The sequence below is a fragment of the Haematobia irritans genome, chromosome 5 (assembly GCF_050003625.1).
Source record: "Haematobia irritans isolate KBUSLIRL chromosome 5, ASM5000362v1, whole genome shotgun sequence".
Classification (NCBI taxonomy): Eukaryota; Metazoa; Arthropoda; class Insecta; order Diptera; family Muscidae; genus Haematobia; species Haematobia irritans.
In genome coordinates, this window is record NC_134401.1 from 12,408,512 (window position 1) to 12,425,732 (window position 17,221).

Genomic DNA, 17,221 nt, shown 5'->3' on the forward strand with positions numbered 1-17,221 from the left:
TCGAAGCATACCTTTAGGCTGTTCTAATTAACCTGTGCCCTTATAAAGCAAATTTGCGGGCTGTATTTAAAAGGATAAAATTAGAATTTATAAATTATACGAAAATTTAGTTATTTTATTAGTTAATTATAGTTTTATTAGTTAATTGTACACCGTAATTAGCAATTGATTTAAAATCCTAAGAGGCAAGAGTATATCGACATTGTTTTTAAATCTTTATAGCTTCAAGTGTATACTAAACACACATTTGCTTATAACAGGAAACTGTATTAACATTTTTTTAACACAAAACATTTCATTCCATCATATGTACATGAGTTTTTCATTCCATTACAAATAATTCTACAATCACCTGCTCCTGCCCCTCCTCCCCCCATACATCCAAACTCGTCCTTAGAAAGTCCTATTTATATTGTGTTGTTCTTTTTTTTGGTTTTACACTGAGTATTGTTGTTTATGAGAATAGCAACTACCCACCCCCCATATCCTATTCAGATGTGTATTTTTTATTATTTTGTTTTTGGTTTTTTGCTTACCTACGAATATTTTTCTTTTAAATCTTTTATCGCAATAGCAAAAAGCAAAGCAGCTGGTTCATATTGTTGTTGGTATCATCAAAATATTTTCCATGAAAAACAACAAATTCCAAACAAAATCCAATTGAAATAATATGTAATCAAGAAAGAATAATTTCCCTCAAGTCTTTTTTTGTTTTTGACATAAAATGCACAAAATTTTATAAAAAAAAAAATTTTAAGAATCTATGCATAAGTTGTGTATCAATAACTAAACTAAAAAAATAAAATTAATGACTAGAAGACTCCCAAATTGAATTTTCAAGGATAGTCAAGAATCAATTATGGTCCAGAATCAAGAACTATTGGGAGTTGTGAAGATTTATCATTATATCCAATGAAAAAAGGCAATTATAAACTATTATGTTTTTTTAGTTTTTTATTTATTACTATGATTTTATGTAGTTATCTAACAAATATCTTAATATTATATTTTTGATTTCTTTAGATATTATTTTCTTGTTTTTTTTTATATACATAAAATGCAAAAATGTATTTCGCTCGAAAATTTGTTTATGGTATGTCCATATTGCCACCAATATTGGACTGAATATCAAATTATTCTGAAACTATATGTAATTATTTAATTTATTTATTTATGAACAAAATTTTTATTTGTAGATATTTTGCATTTGTAATTTTGAAATTCTGATTGTTAATTATTTTTCTTTTGTAGTGATGAAAATAAGAAATGGGCCAAAGCTTTAGACAAACAAAAATTGTTATCAAAATGAATTGGCTATAGTGAGAACGAAAAATATATCAAATAAATACAATATTATAATTTATAGTTTTGATAAATATTAACTTCTTTCAATATCGACAGGATATTTTATATTATATTAAAATTGCGACTTTAAGGTCTAAAATATTTTAAATAGTAGCTCTGTGAATGCATACAATTTTTATAATTTATATAGTTTTGAAAATTATTACATTCTTTTTATATCGACAGAATTTTTTTTATATAATACTAAAATTTCTACTTTAAGGGCTAAATGTTCTAAATAGTCGCTCCATGAATATAATAGCAGCTTTTGCATACCTAATTTTGGTATATACAGAAACCATCGAAACAAGAACTCAATTCTATTAAATTATACCGGTTCATTATTATTAATCTTAGAACCGATTGGATATTTTCCATTTGATATTTTAATGGATAATTCCCAAACACCGAATAGACAAATTTGTATCGGCTCAGTCTATCCGCCACCGTCGGTGGCAAAAGTTGGGTATCAATCACCGCCGACTCTGGTCGTGGAGTATCAAAGTATTTCCATATTCCTAATTCCAAATTTGTCATCCCTCCATTTTTCAATTCGGAAATATCGAAATTACTTTTGAATTCGAAAATAACAATAAGAGTTAGCTTCTTCAAATGTTCTCACAGGTTGTATAGGATTCTATTTTTTTTTACAATATGGTCCATTTCATTTTATTGTCGAATAATTTTATTTAATTTTTTATTAAAAAAAAACATTTGTAGACAATTTTTTTTTTAGTTTGTATCCCAGTAATTTTAGCAACACGAACAAAACAACAACAAAATCTATCTCCCTTATGTACCCCTATATATACGTCGTCAATGTCTGTTCGCCAGCAACTATACATAGATCGACTTCAACAACAACAAAATCAAAAATTTCCAAAAATTTTTGCATTTTTTTCTTTAGTTTTAATGAAACATCACAATTATTTACATTTTGTGTTAAGTTGTATATTAATTTCAATTCTTTTCTCTTCGGTTCTCTACAAAAATCCAAACTTTTTCCAATTTGTTTCGAAAAAAATACACATTTAATTTTTGAAATCAAACAAATTTTTAAAAATTAAGACAATGTGGTCACCACTATTAGTTCGTCCCCTCTACTGCTCACCACTACAACATCGGCCACACCAACATCGTCCACATCTCCGCCCCCGCCGGCCCGGACACCATCCTCAACATCGGCAAATAACGGTGCAACAACGATCACGGCCAACATCAGTGATTTGCGGGTTGCGTCAGAGGCGCATCAACCGCAGTACCACTACATTACCACTACCACAGCGGCGAATGGAGAGATTACACAACACACGTCTGCGACGCCAACAACAATTGTCTATGAGCCCTACGAGGGCGAAGTTATCCAACAGGAGGGCTCAGATGTTGGAAGTACCATAATTAAATTCGAAGGTAGCGAATATGAAGTGATTAAAAGTGAAATTCACGAAAATCACATAACGCAGAGGAGTGATAACCAACAACAGCATCAACAACAACATCAGCAACAACAACAGCAGCAATCAGAGGTGGTGGTCAAATATGAGGACCAAAGTCTAGATGATGATAGCTACGAAGAATTCCAAAATGTTACATCACCACAAAAGGATCAACAGGGTGTAACCTATCAGACCATAACCCATCATGACAAGGAGACCAATCAAATAATCACTGAAACCATTGTCATTCCAGCTGGTGGCAATGTGGCCAATGTTGTAGCTCCTTCCAAGCAAAAGCGGAAACGAAAAACCCGTTCTGTGTGTGCCGATGAGCAGGGGGAATATTTGGAGAAAATGTCTGTTCGTGGCCTGGATATACAACGTTATGAGCATGTCATAGATGGCGTATCCTATTGTCTAGTCTGTGCAAAAAATGACATCTACAAGACCTTCAAAAACAAATACAGTTTTCAAAGGCATGCATATCTCTTTCACGAGGGAGACAATAGGAAGATTTTCGCCTGTCCCATATGCAACAAGGAGTTCTCACGTCCGGACAAAATGAAAATGCACAAAAAGGATAAACATGGCGATATGGCTGTGCCCGAGGGCGGTGGTACCCCAGTGAAAAATAATGCAGACACACCACCTCCAGCGAAGCGCTCTAGAAATAGTGCAACTAAAACTCCGAGGGCTCGAAAACCTCGTAATAGTTTAGCCAATACCAGTGATCTCCCAATACCCAATAAGGATGCGGCTGTTAAAAAGCGTCTAGCCCAAATCGATAGTGTATTGGATGAGGTTCAGAATGCTGATTCGAATCAGTCAAATGGTCCCATACACATACAACAAACACAAATCATACAACCCGCCAACACTCAAACACAACCTGCCGCCACAACACAACAACCGCAACAACAACAACAAACACATCAGCAACAGCAATTACCACCTTTGGAATTTAGTGGTATGATTCTGCCGGGTGGGGCCCAATTGGCTCTTGCCAATCCCGGAGCCACCTCAAGTATAATTCAAACTCAACAAAGAGTGATAAGTACTCCTCAACCAGCTCAAGTTGCAACACAAAATCATTCACCCGGAACAACAACGCTGATATATTCCAATCAAATCGATTTACAACAAGCATTGTTGCAACAACAATTACATGGTCAAAGCATAATGATCCAAGACCAGGCTGGCAATTTGGTACCATTGCAATCGTTGCAATCCATAGATGGGACACAAACAATTTATACGACGACACAAGCTGCACCTGCTGGAAGACAGCAAATAATTCAAACACAAGCCCAACCATCAGCACCACCACAACCTCCGAACCCACATCAAACTCTGCTTACTACGGGTGCCCCAACACATACCACACACATAAAAGTGGAACAAAGCAATGGAACAACATCCACACAAAATCAGCAGCAACAACAACAACAACAGAGTAGTACCAACACCCCATCGAGCAACAATACAACTAGTCATCCCGCCCAGTCCCAACAACAGCATTATGAATTGGAAAATGTGGCCTATCTATCTTCAACAGCTGCTACTCCAACGGCGACAGCCCTACCTGAACAACACGTAATTGGTACTGTACAAAGCTATCAAATCCTAACCCCCGATGGCTTGCAAAGCTATCAGACCGGAACGAAATTGGAACCAAATGAAATGGAGTTAGGATCCTATACAATGGCCACAACTACGCCACACTATACATTCAGTAGTCATCTAACCTCTAGTGCTGATCCATCATTGCATCCGCAGCATCATCAAGCAAATAACAACAATGGCTCAACGGCTCAACATAATTTGGCTACAGCTACACATCAAACCGTACACCATCAGCCACCGACGCATCACCAAAGTGCGCAGCATCATCACCATCACCACCAGCATCAAGTGCAACAACATCATCAAACGACAACACATCATCATCATCATCATGCATTGCCATCGTTGTCGGCTCCCCATCATCAATTTATGGAGCTCAAAAATGATTTGCTGATCAAGAGTTCGGATACCTATTCACTGGATGCGGCCACCTCAATGTATCATTTACCTTTCTCGCCCACATCTATGATAAACGCTGTAAGCGATGTTAATTCATCGTCCCTGTTGGAAACCAAAGAAATTAGGTAATGCTTACAAAGATTTTCATCATTATTATTCTACCTACATTTGCGTTTATTTTCGCTACTAATTAAGAAGACCTACAGTCAAAAATTTGAATTGGCCACATAGGTGGACACATGCTCGTCATGTGATCATCATAATCAGCCATTAAATGTATGTTGCATAGAAGAAGAGGCAGCTTATCAACAACTATTAAAAGAGCTTCCTTACGGTTTGATTAGCGTTTGGGGCGAAAGAGAATGGCTGTAATGTTGTAGTAATTTGCCGAGATTTACAATTGTGATTTTCGTAGTTTTGGCGTATAAAATGTAGATTTGAAATGTTGCTGCTGTGCAAGTACCACAACACTACTTTAGAATGTACTATTTGAGTAAAATTATTTATTTATTTTCTTTTGTTTTTTAACCTTTTGCAAAAGTTAAAAAATGTATTTTTTTAATTATTTTTCTTTTTGTATTATTTATAATTTTTTAAAAACTGTTAAGACTTCTTTTTGAGTAACCCTTGTAAGCAAAGAACAGATTTATTTATGTATTTGAAAGCATGATTTACTTATTCAGAATACTGAAACAAAAAATTAAAATGCAGATTTCAATAAAAAAGAAGAATTTCTAATCAAAGTTTATAAATATTTGCATAAATTTTCCCCAGAGTTTTATCTTTAACTATGAAATGGGGTTAAAAAAGTTTACTTTTCAATTCACCACCACCATAATTGGGCATAATGTGTTTGCTACTTTTGTCCAAAAGTTTGTGAATTCAAATACATTTAAAAACAAATCTGAAGTTAATTTGCTTAAATTAGATACTTTTATATATTTTCTTTAATATCAAATATTTAAAAAAAGGATTTAAAAATTATGTACATTTTTTCTATTAAACTTTCTGTGACCAAAAAAAAAAACTAAATAACAGATGATGCATTATTGTTGCTACTACTTTCTGGAACGACACTATTTAAACTATCATTTTCTCAAAAAGTTTACTACTGTACCATAGAGGATAAATACAAAGTGGGTTCAATCAATCGTATTAACCAAATAAAAGGCTTTAACACAAAAAGATGGATAACAAAAAGTGGCACAAAAAGTGATATAATGTATAAAAAAAAGGAGCACTCTTTCTCATACAAAAAAAATATTCTGATCCAAACACGAAATTAATTGTTGCAATTAATTTTTAAATTGAAATGTCTTCAATCATAGAAATAGTATCAATTACAAAAAAAATAATTGTTAAAAAATTAAAAAATTTATTGATATTATTAATTTTAGTGATTGATTTTTGTTTCAAAATTGTTGAATCAATTAAATTTTTAATTGAATATTTTTTAAAACTCAATTAAGACTTTAATTGGAAAAATTCGCGAAATTTTTTCTGTATAAAGAAAATTTATCAGTTGTTATATAGGATTGTGCATTTTTTTGCAATAACTGAATGTTTTAATTAAATTAACAATCATTTTATTTTCCATCCATTAAAAATAATCACTGCTTGAAATTGTTAGTCCAGGGGAGTGTTCCAATACACACACAGAATAAATTTTCACAAAAAATGTTTCAATTATAGTCTTAATTGAGTTTAAAAAAATATTCAATTAAAAATTGAATTGATTCTCCACATTTTTTAATTGAAACAAAAATCAATCACAAAAATTAATAGTATCAATTAATTTTTTAATTGACTTTTTTCATTTTTATTCAATTAAAAATTTAATTGATTCTCCAAATTGGTCAATTGAAACAAAAATCAATCACAAAAATTAATAGTTTAATTGATCTTTTAATTAATTTATTAATTGATACTATCATTTCTGTGATTGAAGACATTTCAATTAAAAAATTAATCCCCTTGATCAATTAATTTCATGATTGAATCAGAATTTTTTTTGTGGGTGTGAAAAAAAATATTTTTTGTCTTTAATTGATCCAATTAGTTAATTGATCAAATAATTCATAATTCAAATGTCTTCAATCACAGAATTGATAATATCAATCATCAAAGTCAATTAAAAAATTAATCGATCCAATTAAAAGAATAATTGCTACAATTAATTTTTATGATCGATTTTTGTTTCATTTAAAAAATTTGTTGAATCAAATTAAATTTTTAATTGAATATTTTTTTAAGATTTAATTAAAAATTTTTATTAAAAAAATATTTGTGATATTTTTTTCTGTGTAGAAACATTGTCTGTATTCTGATGGATAAGGACCAATACGAATATATTTTTTGGACAACACCATATTCACATTTCAAAGTAATAATACCCCAGAACTTTTCATCAATAATTAATTTTTAATAATTCTGTCCTACCTTTTTAATATAATACTTAAAAAATCTTTTTTTTTATCTTTGGAGTTGATTCATTTCTAATAGAAACTGCTTCAATCATACAGAAAAATATCAACAAATAAAATAGTAATTGATTGAAATAAATTGTATAAATTAGTTGATTCAATATTCCTATTGTGCTAAAGCCTTTTGTGTTACTACTATTGTTTTGAATCTGAAAGGTTAATCCGTCCATTACCATTATTTGCCCCTTTGTTGTACGTCTCATACAAAAGGCACGGATAATGCATGGTAAACCTATTTCGTTCATCATTTCCTCTATTCTTTTTTTAGTTTTAAGTATTAAAAAATTACCTTTTATTATTCTATACAATTTATTTTTTATTTATTTTTAAGTTTTATGTTGTATTATTATTATTATTATTTTGAATTTTGTTTTAATTGAATTTATATTTTTTATTTTTAATTTTTATATTGTTTTACTATTATTTGGTATTTTGTTTTAAAATTTTGTGCATTTTATTTAAATTAGAATTTGTACTCGAAAACAAAAAAGTAACAAAAACTTGCTTTGTTTGCTTTTTTTTTTTTTGTATGAATGAAATTTTAAATTGATATTTTCCCTAGCATCCTGGCATACTTCCACAATTTCTCTGGAATTATTTATATTTTTCTTTTTTAGTTTGTTTGTTTGCTTTTTTAATGGAAATAATTCTTTATTTTTATTTATTATTTCATTATTTTTTATTTCTTTTTATTCTCTTTTCATTTGACCATAATTCAAAAAAAATTCACATTACCATCACCACCACCACCACCACTCCAAAATAATTATAATCATATTGCTGGCACCTTGTCGGTCGTATCATCACAGTTACGATATCAACGAAGCCGTGCTGTTAGCTCTGTAAACTAAAAAATAAATAAAAATACACCTTGGATCTATCAGGTGACTACTGCTATTCAACGTTTCAAGGATTATGTGAGGAAAAAATCCTTGGGTTAATGTAGGACTTCTCTAAAATGTTTCATTAAAAAACCAGGAAATTTAAATGTTGTTATTCCAATATGGGCAATCTCCTTCAAATACCAAACAAGACACTTGAAATGTAGGAATCGCTTCCTTCTATAACATCACAAAGATACTTTTGTAAACTATACACAATATCCCTCATAAAGATCTTACCATCGAAGCTATTACCACAATTAACATCACAAAATTTAACCTAATTTCATTGTTTTTGATTTTGTATAAGGGTCTAACTATTGCTTATTTCAAACTATCCCTGTCCCTGATTTGCATACACACATATCCTCCTCTCCAAAAACCCTAAGCAATATCAGAGCTATCACAGTCATAACCATCAACATCATCATCATCGGCATTACAAACTACAGCCCATACTGCTGGGAGCCAATATATGTTTTCCTAAATGTTTTTTGTTTAAGAACACCATTACATGTTTACAAAAATATAAATATAATTTATATAAAAGAGGTATGTGGATTTTTTATTTTATTTTTATTTTTAATTTTATGTTCTATATTTTATAACATTTGTTTTGAAACCATGTAACAATGTGTGGGATAACTCAAATGACCTTTGACAAAAGTTACAAAGCTGTAAATTTGTATGGTAGGAAAAAAATTATGATAGCATTTGAATAGTTTTAATATTTTACATAATTTAATATTTTTACACAATTATGGTTGTAAAAAATTCCAAAACTTATCGGGTAGTTTATAATAATAATAATGAGTGTAGGGCCAATATTTGTTGTTCAAGATACTACATAATAGTCAAGGTATGAGAGTATATCTCCACACATTATATAGTTATGTGGTTTCCAATAGGTTTATTATATTTTTTCTAATATTTTTTTAAACATTTTTTTAAATTGTTTTTAAATCATCCTCATTAAAATTTTTTTTTTGCCACTGAGTTTTATTTATGTGATACTAAATATTTTTTTTTCTATTCTATTTGTATGCCAGTTTAATTATAGAATAATTTTTATTTATATTATTAAGTGTAAAAAAAACAAAAATTCTAATCCAAAAACAATTTTTCTTTTTTTCTTCTTTTTTTTATTTCCATGTTTTGTTTCCCATTTTATTGGTTCGTATTATTTATGCGTGTTGTTCATCATATTGGATCTTCTTCAACGAAAAAAAAAAATATTGAAAAAATGTAATAACCTTAAATAGGTTTTTCTGAAATATACACAACCAATAAAAATCACAACACCATCACCACTTCCAACTATCACAACCACCAACACCATGAATTTGTTAAGCCTTTAGAAATGCCTATGCCCAGAAATGGATCTAACTTCAAATCATACACAAACAACAACACAACAACCACCAACACCACACCAACATTATCGTCCCTATTTGCTTGTTCCTCCTCTTCATCACCATTGTTATCATCAACAACATCATCATCATTATCATCGGCAACAACAATTGCAAAAGAAACACAACCACCATCCCCTAGAACATTTCCATCAACATCGCCAGCGACAACAGCAACATTAGGCACTTTTAATTCATGGAATAGTAACGGAAAAAGTAGTAGCAACAATGATGAATCCAAAGCATTTGATGCAACGACATCTAAGCCGCCATCTTCCACAAAAAATACCTCCGATATTTTCTATGAAGAAGTTTTAGCAAAACAAGCAAAAGCAGCAGCTCAAGCCAAACTTTATAATCAAAAAAAGAATGAAATATCTCTTGGCTTTGGTGATAAATTCACTGATTTTGTTATGAGCAATCTTGTAGGTGTTTTCTTTTATCTCCCTGTTTTTTTTTTCTATTGTATCCAATATTTTTGTACGTTAATTTGTTTAAAAAAAGAGTGCAAATTGAAGTTGTATGGCAGAGAACGAGAAAGCCAACTAAAAGTTTGTTGGCCATATAATCTCGCAAATAATAATGAAATGAATTTATTTTGTCTGGTAGTTTTACCCGAAGATGTTTACCCCAGTTAGTGATGGTATAATTATGTACTCAGATTATCAAAATAGCAGTCCTTAATTATTGCTCCTCAAATAAAAATCGGACATCGACCTGGTCAAGGAAATAAAAAACCTTTTTATATCCTAATTCGAAGGAGATGTCACACACGGTTGCCAAAGAACTACCAAACAAAAAAAATATTTTGTCAAAATTTTACTTCAAATGAAAATTTTGTCAAAATTTTATTTCCATAGAAAATATTGCCAAAATTTTATTTCTATAGAAAATTTTGTCAAAATATTTCTATAGAAAATTTGTCAAAATTTTATTTCTATAGAAAATTTTGTCAAAATTTTATTTCAAAAGAAAATTTTGTCAAAATTTTGATTTCTATAGATAATTTTGTCAACATTTTATTTCTATAGATAATTTTTTCAAAATTTTATTTCTATAGAAAATTTTCTCAAAATTTTATTTCTATAGAAAATTTTGTCAAAATTTTGATTTCTATAGATAATTTTGTCAAAATTTTGATTTCTATATATAACTTTGTCAAAATTTTATTTCTATAGATAATTTTGATTTCAAAAGAAAAGTTTGTCAAAATTTTGATTTCTATAGAAAATTTTGTCAAAATTTTGATTTATGTAGAAATGTCAAAATTTTATTTCTAGAGAAAATTTTGTCAAAACTTCATTTGTAGAGAAAATTTTGTTCTATAGAAATTTTTTTTTTATTCTATAGAAAATTTTGTCAAAATTTTATTTCTATAGAAAATTTGTCAAAATTTTTATTTCTATAGAAAATTTTGTCAAAATTTTATTTCAAAAGAAAATTTTGTCAAAATTTTGATTTCTATAGAAAATTTTGTCAAAATTTTATTTCTATAGATAATTTTGTCAAAATTTTATTTCTATAGAAAATTTTGTCAAAATTTCATTTCTAGAGAAAATTTTGTCAAAATTTTATTTCTATTGAAATTTTTGTCAAAATTTTGATTTCTATAGAAAATTTTGTCAAAAGTTTGATTTCGATAGAAAATTTTGTCACAATTTTGATTTCTTTAGAAAATTTTGTCAAAATTTTGATTTCTATAGAAAATTTTGTCAAAACTTCATTTGTATAGAAAATTTTGTCAAAATTTTATTACTATGGAAAATTTTGTCAAAATTTTATTTCTATAGAAAATTTTGTCAAAATTTTGATTTCTATTGATAATTTTCTCAAAATTTTATTTCTATAGAAAATTTTGTCAAAAATGTTATTTCTATAGAAAATTTTGTCAAAATTTTATTTTCTATAGAATATTTTCTCAAAATTTTATTCTATGGAAAATTTTGTCAAAATTTTATTACTAAAGAAAATTTTGTCACAATTTTATTTCTATAGAAAATTTTTGTCAAATTTGTATTTCTAAAGAAAATATTTTCAAAATTTTATTTCTATAAAAAATTTTGTCCTAATTTTATTTCTATAGAAAATTTGTGAAGTACCCCTTAGCTAGAGGCGAATAGTTTTCGAAAATCTACCAAACCATCATGAATTCTACCAATTTACCAAGCAGAACAAAAATTTACCATTTTTGCTAGAATTCTACCAACTGTGGCAACCGTGACGTTACACCACATGTGTAATCATTAGAGAAGCTTTAACTGACAGAAAATAATGAGTCAAATAAAACATTGTGTTCCCACGAATAGGAGAAATATACACTCCGTTTCACTAAATTCTAGAAATCTTTGCCTAAATTTCATAATTTGTCTATTTGCTTAAATCAACTAGGCATATAGTGAGCATTCGTTTATCCTTAAAATTATTTTTTGAAGGTTTACAATAAATTGAGGTTTTAATGATTCTAATATTTTTCTCCCCAAACATTTTTTTGTTCAATTTGCACTCTTTTTTTATGCAAATATCTAATAAAACTAAACGAATTTGAAACCAATATAAGAAGGCCTAACTAACTTTTCCATTTTTTCCTTTTTACACAATAGCTCCAACAGCCCCAATTCGATAGGCAACATAATTTCAACAGCTCCATTGGTGGTAAACAACAACAACAACAGTTTAAAGGTAATAAAGGCAATAACAACAACCGGTTCTCCGGCCATAATCAAAGGCCCCAACAGCAACAGCAACTGCAATATCACCACCAGCCACAGCAATATAATACACAAATCTCCTATAATCATAAACAGCATCAAGAAAATGTCCACAACACCATCAACGGTGGCAACTTCTTCAACGGCAGCCACAGCTTGCCAACCGGTGCAAATTTTATTAACCCGCAAAATTGGCAACAACGATATTTTGACCAGCAACACCAGCAGCAGCTCCTTAATAACCAATCCTCAGCATCACATACAAACTATACAACAGCATCATCCCAATACAATAATAACTTCCACTAAGACCGGAGGTGTTATACAAAAGCATTCAACACTGGTGAATCAAAATGTCACAAACAATCCCTGCCTGGCATCCCCCTCCACATCGACGATTATAATGAAAAACAAGAGCAATAATAATAATATGGTGATGACTTCTTCGAATCATATAAATTCGAACAATACGAATACATCTGCTGCTGTCATAACAACAGAGGAGATTATTAAAAAATTCCGTATTCCCAAAGGAATAGCTCTTACACCTAAATATTCACATGATATAGCCCAGGAAAGTGCAATGGAAATATCCTCAGAGGGTGTGAATTCGTTGGCTCAAATACCTACTACACTAATGTCGCCACCATTGACATCAAATGATGAAACTGATAATTCATCGGCCTATGTGGAATATGTTGAGGAGATCTATGATGATGAGGAAGCTGTTGAAGAATTGGAAGAAATTTCAGCGGAGACATGTGAAATCCATGAATTGCAAGAACAAACTATTGACGATGGAATTGAAGAAGCCCAGGAGGAGATTTTACAAGAAATCGAGGAACATGAGCTAATCGAAGAAGTGGAATCATCGTCACAACAGGAATTGTTAATGTCCGGTGGTGGTGGTGATGATGATGAGGAATTCATAGACACCACAAATGAAAATAACACGACATCTAGAGTTTTGTTATCCACAAGCAACTCAGCACAAAATCCGCAGGCTAACCAGAGCGGTGGTGGCCAAATAATACAAGCAATACAACCGAATGGTACAGTTACATGCTTCCAGTTGCCTTCGAATACGATATTGTTGCAATCACCACAGGGAGCATTGTTGGCAACCACTGCCCCGCATCCAACAAAGCCGGGCCAACAGCAAATTGTGGCCATACAGAGTCTTAGTGCCCAATTGAATGCCCAAACTGCTGCTGCTCCTCCACCACAACCGCCAGCCCCTCCGCCTGCGGCCACAACGGTTATACTAACCGCAGATGGTACAACAATACCAATGATTACAAGTGGTGGTGGAGCGAGTGTTCCATCTTCTTCAGCAAATCACCAGACCACGAGTACAGCATCATCACATGCAGTCATTACAACTACTAATGAATCACTACTTAAGGCCCAACAACAGATACTGGCGTAGGGTTTACTAAATGGCGGCGGCCAATTTGCACGATTTTTAACAAATCCCCCCGCCACAATATTACCGACTACGTACTTTTTCTAAAGTCGTGGTGGTTGTGTTTTTTTTTTTTCAAATATTACCGAAACTTTCCAAAAGATTTCGATTTTACACTTAAAAGTCGAAACTGGAATTTCACCAAATTAAGATAAATTTAAGTACAATTGACATTAATTAAATAAAATTAAACTCAATTGCATTTAATCTTATTTGGAATGTAGATTTTTGGTAATTTTTCAAAAAAAAAAATATTTTTATGTAATTACCCCCAAACATTTGAGACATGTTTGATTTCAACTAGAATTCAAATATATTTCAAACATCTGTGTTTGGGCCCGAAGAAATGGAGCCAAGTCATCACAAAAGCAATACCTTGACATATTTAATGATTTTGGTTATGTAAAAATCGTTCCATTTGGTCGCCAAATAAACCCAAATACCCATGCAAAAGGCTGTATAAACAATTACACTGTAAAATTTTTGTTCAAAATGATCTCAGTTTAACTGATGATCGGATTTTTGTAAAAAAAAAAAAAAAACAAAACACAAAAAGCAAAAGCATACATTAAACCATACCTTATAACTATTTATAATGGTAGCAATTAATACATACATAGGTATTATGTTACTTTTGGTAAAACTGTAAAATCAATAACTTGGAAAAAAGTCTGAATCATAATCCAGAATAATTTAAAAAAAAACAAAACAGGGGCCTACTTCAATATGCTCTGATGATGGACACTGATGAAATGTATATTCATATAAGACAAAACAAAAATGTGTTGGTATTTAATTCTATACAATAGTGTTACAATGAAAAAAATTAAAAAAAAATTAGCTATTACACATATACAGAAAACCAAAAAAAAAAAAATTGCTAAGTTAGATTTTTTCCACAAATTAAATCGAGAGTATTGTTTATATTTTGTAAAACAAAATGATCTTCAAAACCCATATTGAGAGACAAAACAAAAAAGCATGGCAAGCCAAACCCTCACTAGAGTAAACAGAATTATAAGATAGTTTCATAGATTTAATCATTTTTATTGTTTTAGTGAAAAGTTGTTTTATTATTTTCTTTTTTTTTTCGCCACTGATTATCAAAGAAAAATATTTTTTCTGGTTTGACAAAACTCTATTTGTAAATTGTATACTTAAGATATAAGCCTTTAGGATAACGACTAATACTTGATATAGCCATATATCGTTAAGTATTAAAAAATCCTAGCAAGGTTCTTTATATTTTTTTGATTGTTTCCAATATTGACTGGGTGGGTGGTTGGCTTGCAAAGCTTGTAGCTTATTTAGTAGTGTTCCAAAACTCCCATCCCTATATGCGATGTTTATTTGTGTATAAATTTTTTAAAATGCTAATATATAATAATTATCTTAATTATATTGTATTTTTTTATATAATTTATTAAGAAAAATATGTGTTTATTAATATTATAGTTGGTATTTTCGTCTCTTTTTAAGCAAAACAAACAAACAAACCCACAAAATTACTACAACTCCCCCCATTTATTAGGCCATCCGTAATTTAATGTAATCATCCCCCCGTTCTCATTTAGAAGATATTTATTATTTTATTACCATCTAATACTTAGTTATAAAATTTAATTTTATATATAAAACTTTTAATTTAGCATTAATATAACAAAAACAAATAAAGGCAAAACAAACAAACCCTAAAATCATGCATAACAATAATTTACCCATTCTTATATATACATCATTATTTTTGTCATATAAAACTATATATTCTCAATGATCATAACCCTGATCGTTCCTAATAACAATTTACATGTCACCCTATTGACTTCTACTACTTATTATGTTTCATTTTTTTGTTTTTTTTTTTTTTCTTTCTTCGTTATCATTGTAAAATAATTTGTTTTCTTTTTTGTTTTCCTTCTATAATTTATTAAAAAAAAGTCTAACAAAAAAGTGAATGAAAAAAACATTAATTATTAATTTTACTATTTAACATTAAAGTTATTGCGATACTATTATCTAAAAAGCAAGAAAACAAGAAATTATATAAATATATAAAATGATAGTAATATAGGATATATCATATTTTGCATTATGGTATACATAGTTTTTTTTTGCAAAATAACAAACAAAAAACTTATTAATGCAAATCGGAAGATAAAATAACTTGAAAGATCTACAACTTAATTATTAAAAATATTTTTAACTGTAAGCAAAACAAACAAACCAACCAACGTATTTCAGAAATGAAATTAAAAATAAAGAAAAACATTGCATAAAAATATGTGTTTCATTTTTACTTTCAGACGGGGGGCTCAAGATAACGAAGCAAGTATATAACTGACAAATTGAAAAATCCTTGGTCTACCTCGGAAAAACTTTTTTCTTTTTGGAAAATTTGTTTTTTTTTTACCATAGCTCTCTTCAAGCGTAATACACTGATTGTGGACCTGCAACTTTTTTGTAAAATTTTTGGTTTTAAAAAAAGTTAAACTTCGTCATCAAACCAAAGTTTTACACCCACTCTGATTAATTCTAGTTGCAATGCCAGACAATTCAGTAGGATATGAACCGAAGTAACCTTTTTTTGCCCAGTCGAAATAAAATTATGGGAAGGTGTTGGCTAAAAAGGGGGGCTATAGAAGATTATTACTGCAAATGAAAGCCTCTGGTTTGTTGTCATATGACATAAATCCCGCTTAAGCAAGTGAGTCCATCATTACTAAGAGAAATTGCCCTGCTGTTCTGACATCAAAAGCATTCAACCAATATTAAAAATTCCAATTATATACAATTCAATGATGTCTTTAATTGATCGTAAAGTCTGTATTTAAAATTAGTAGTAAAAAAGCATTAAATGGAAAAATGTGATAAGAAAATCCAATATAATATTAATCACCAATAGAGTCTGTGGACATCTTGAATGATGCGTATCTGATTCCATTATTTTATATACCAATAAGCACATCTGTGTTATCGATGTTTAAATACCTGAATGTTTAGCATTATATATATGGGCAAACAAATAATAATCACATGGGCGAATTGTCTATAGCTTTATGATTTTAATAATCATAATTTCTATAGAAATAAAATTTTGACAAAAATTTTCCATAGAAATAAAATTTTGACAAAATTTTCTATAGAAATAATTTTTTTTTGTTATTGTTGGCTTCTCTTCAATCGTTATTGTTGTTTTTGATCTCAGCTTAAAGCCATGCATTGACTAAACTACAAGTGTAGCTTAACCAAAAGAGGAAAAGTATGCTTGTCAAATTTATTTGGGCAAAGCCCTATACACTGCAAGATGGTTGGATGCAATGCATGGCTTTAAGCTGAGATCAAAAACAACAATAACGAAATAAAATTTTGACAAAAATTTTCTATGGAAATAAAATTTTGAAAAAAATGTTTCTATAGAAAATCCAACATAATACTAATCACCAATAGGGTCTGTGGATATCTTGAATGAT

General features: G+C 29.8%; 1 protein-coding gene across 5 annotated transcripts in view; it reads left to right on the forward strand.

Moving 5' to 3' along the window:
- LOC142239280 (uncharacterized) overlaps positions 1-15,448 on the forward strand; it is a 63,135-nt gene extending 47,687 nt beyond the window's left edge. For 3 of the 5 annotated variants that reach the window (XM_075311060.1, XM_075311061.1, XM_075311062.1), the window contains exons 9-10: positions 2,413-4,927; positions 12,179-15,448. In XM_075311060.1, coding sequence (XP_075167175.1) covers positions 2,413-4,927; positions 12,179-13,715 — 4,052 coding nt within the window. In that variant the 3' untranslated portion in view covers positions 13,716-15,448. Of the gene's footprint in view, positions 1-2,412; positions 4,928-8,094; positions 8,451-9,428; positions 9,641-12,178 lie in introns of those variants that run through there. The other 2 variants (XM_075311064.1, XM_075311063.1) reach the window with 2 other exon arrangements.
- The last annotated feature ends 1,773 nt before the right edge of the window (positions 15,449-17,221 follow it).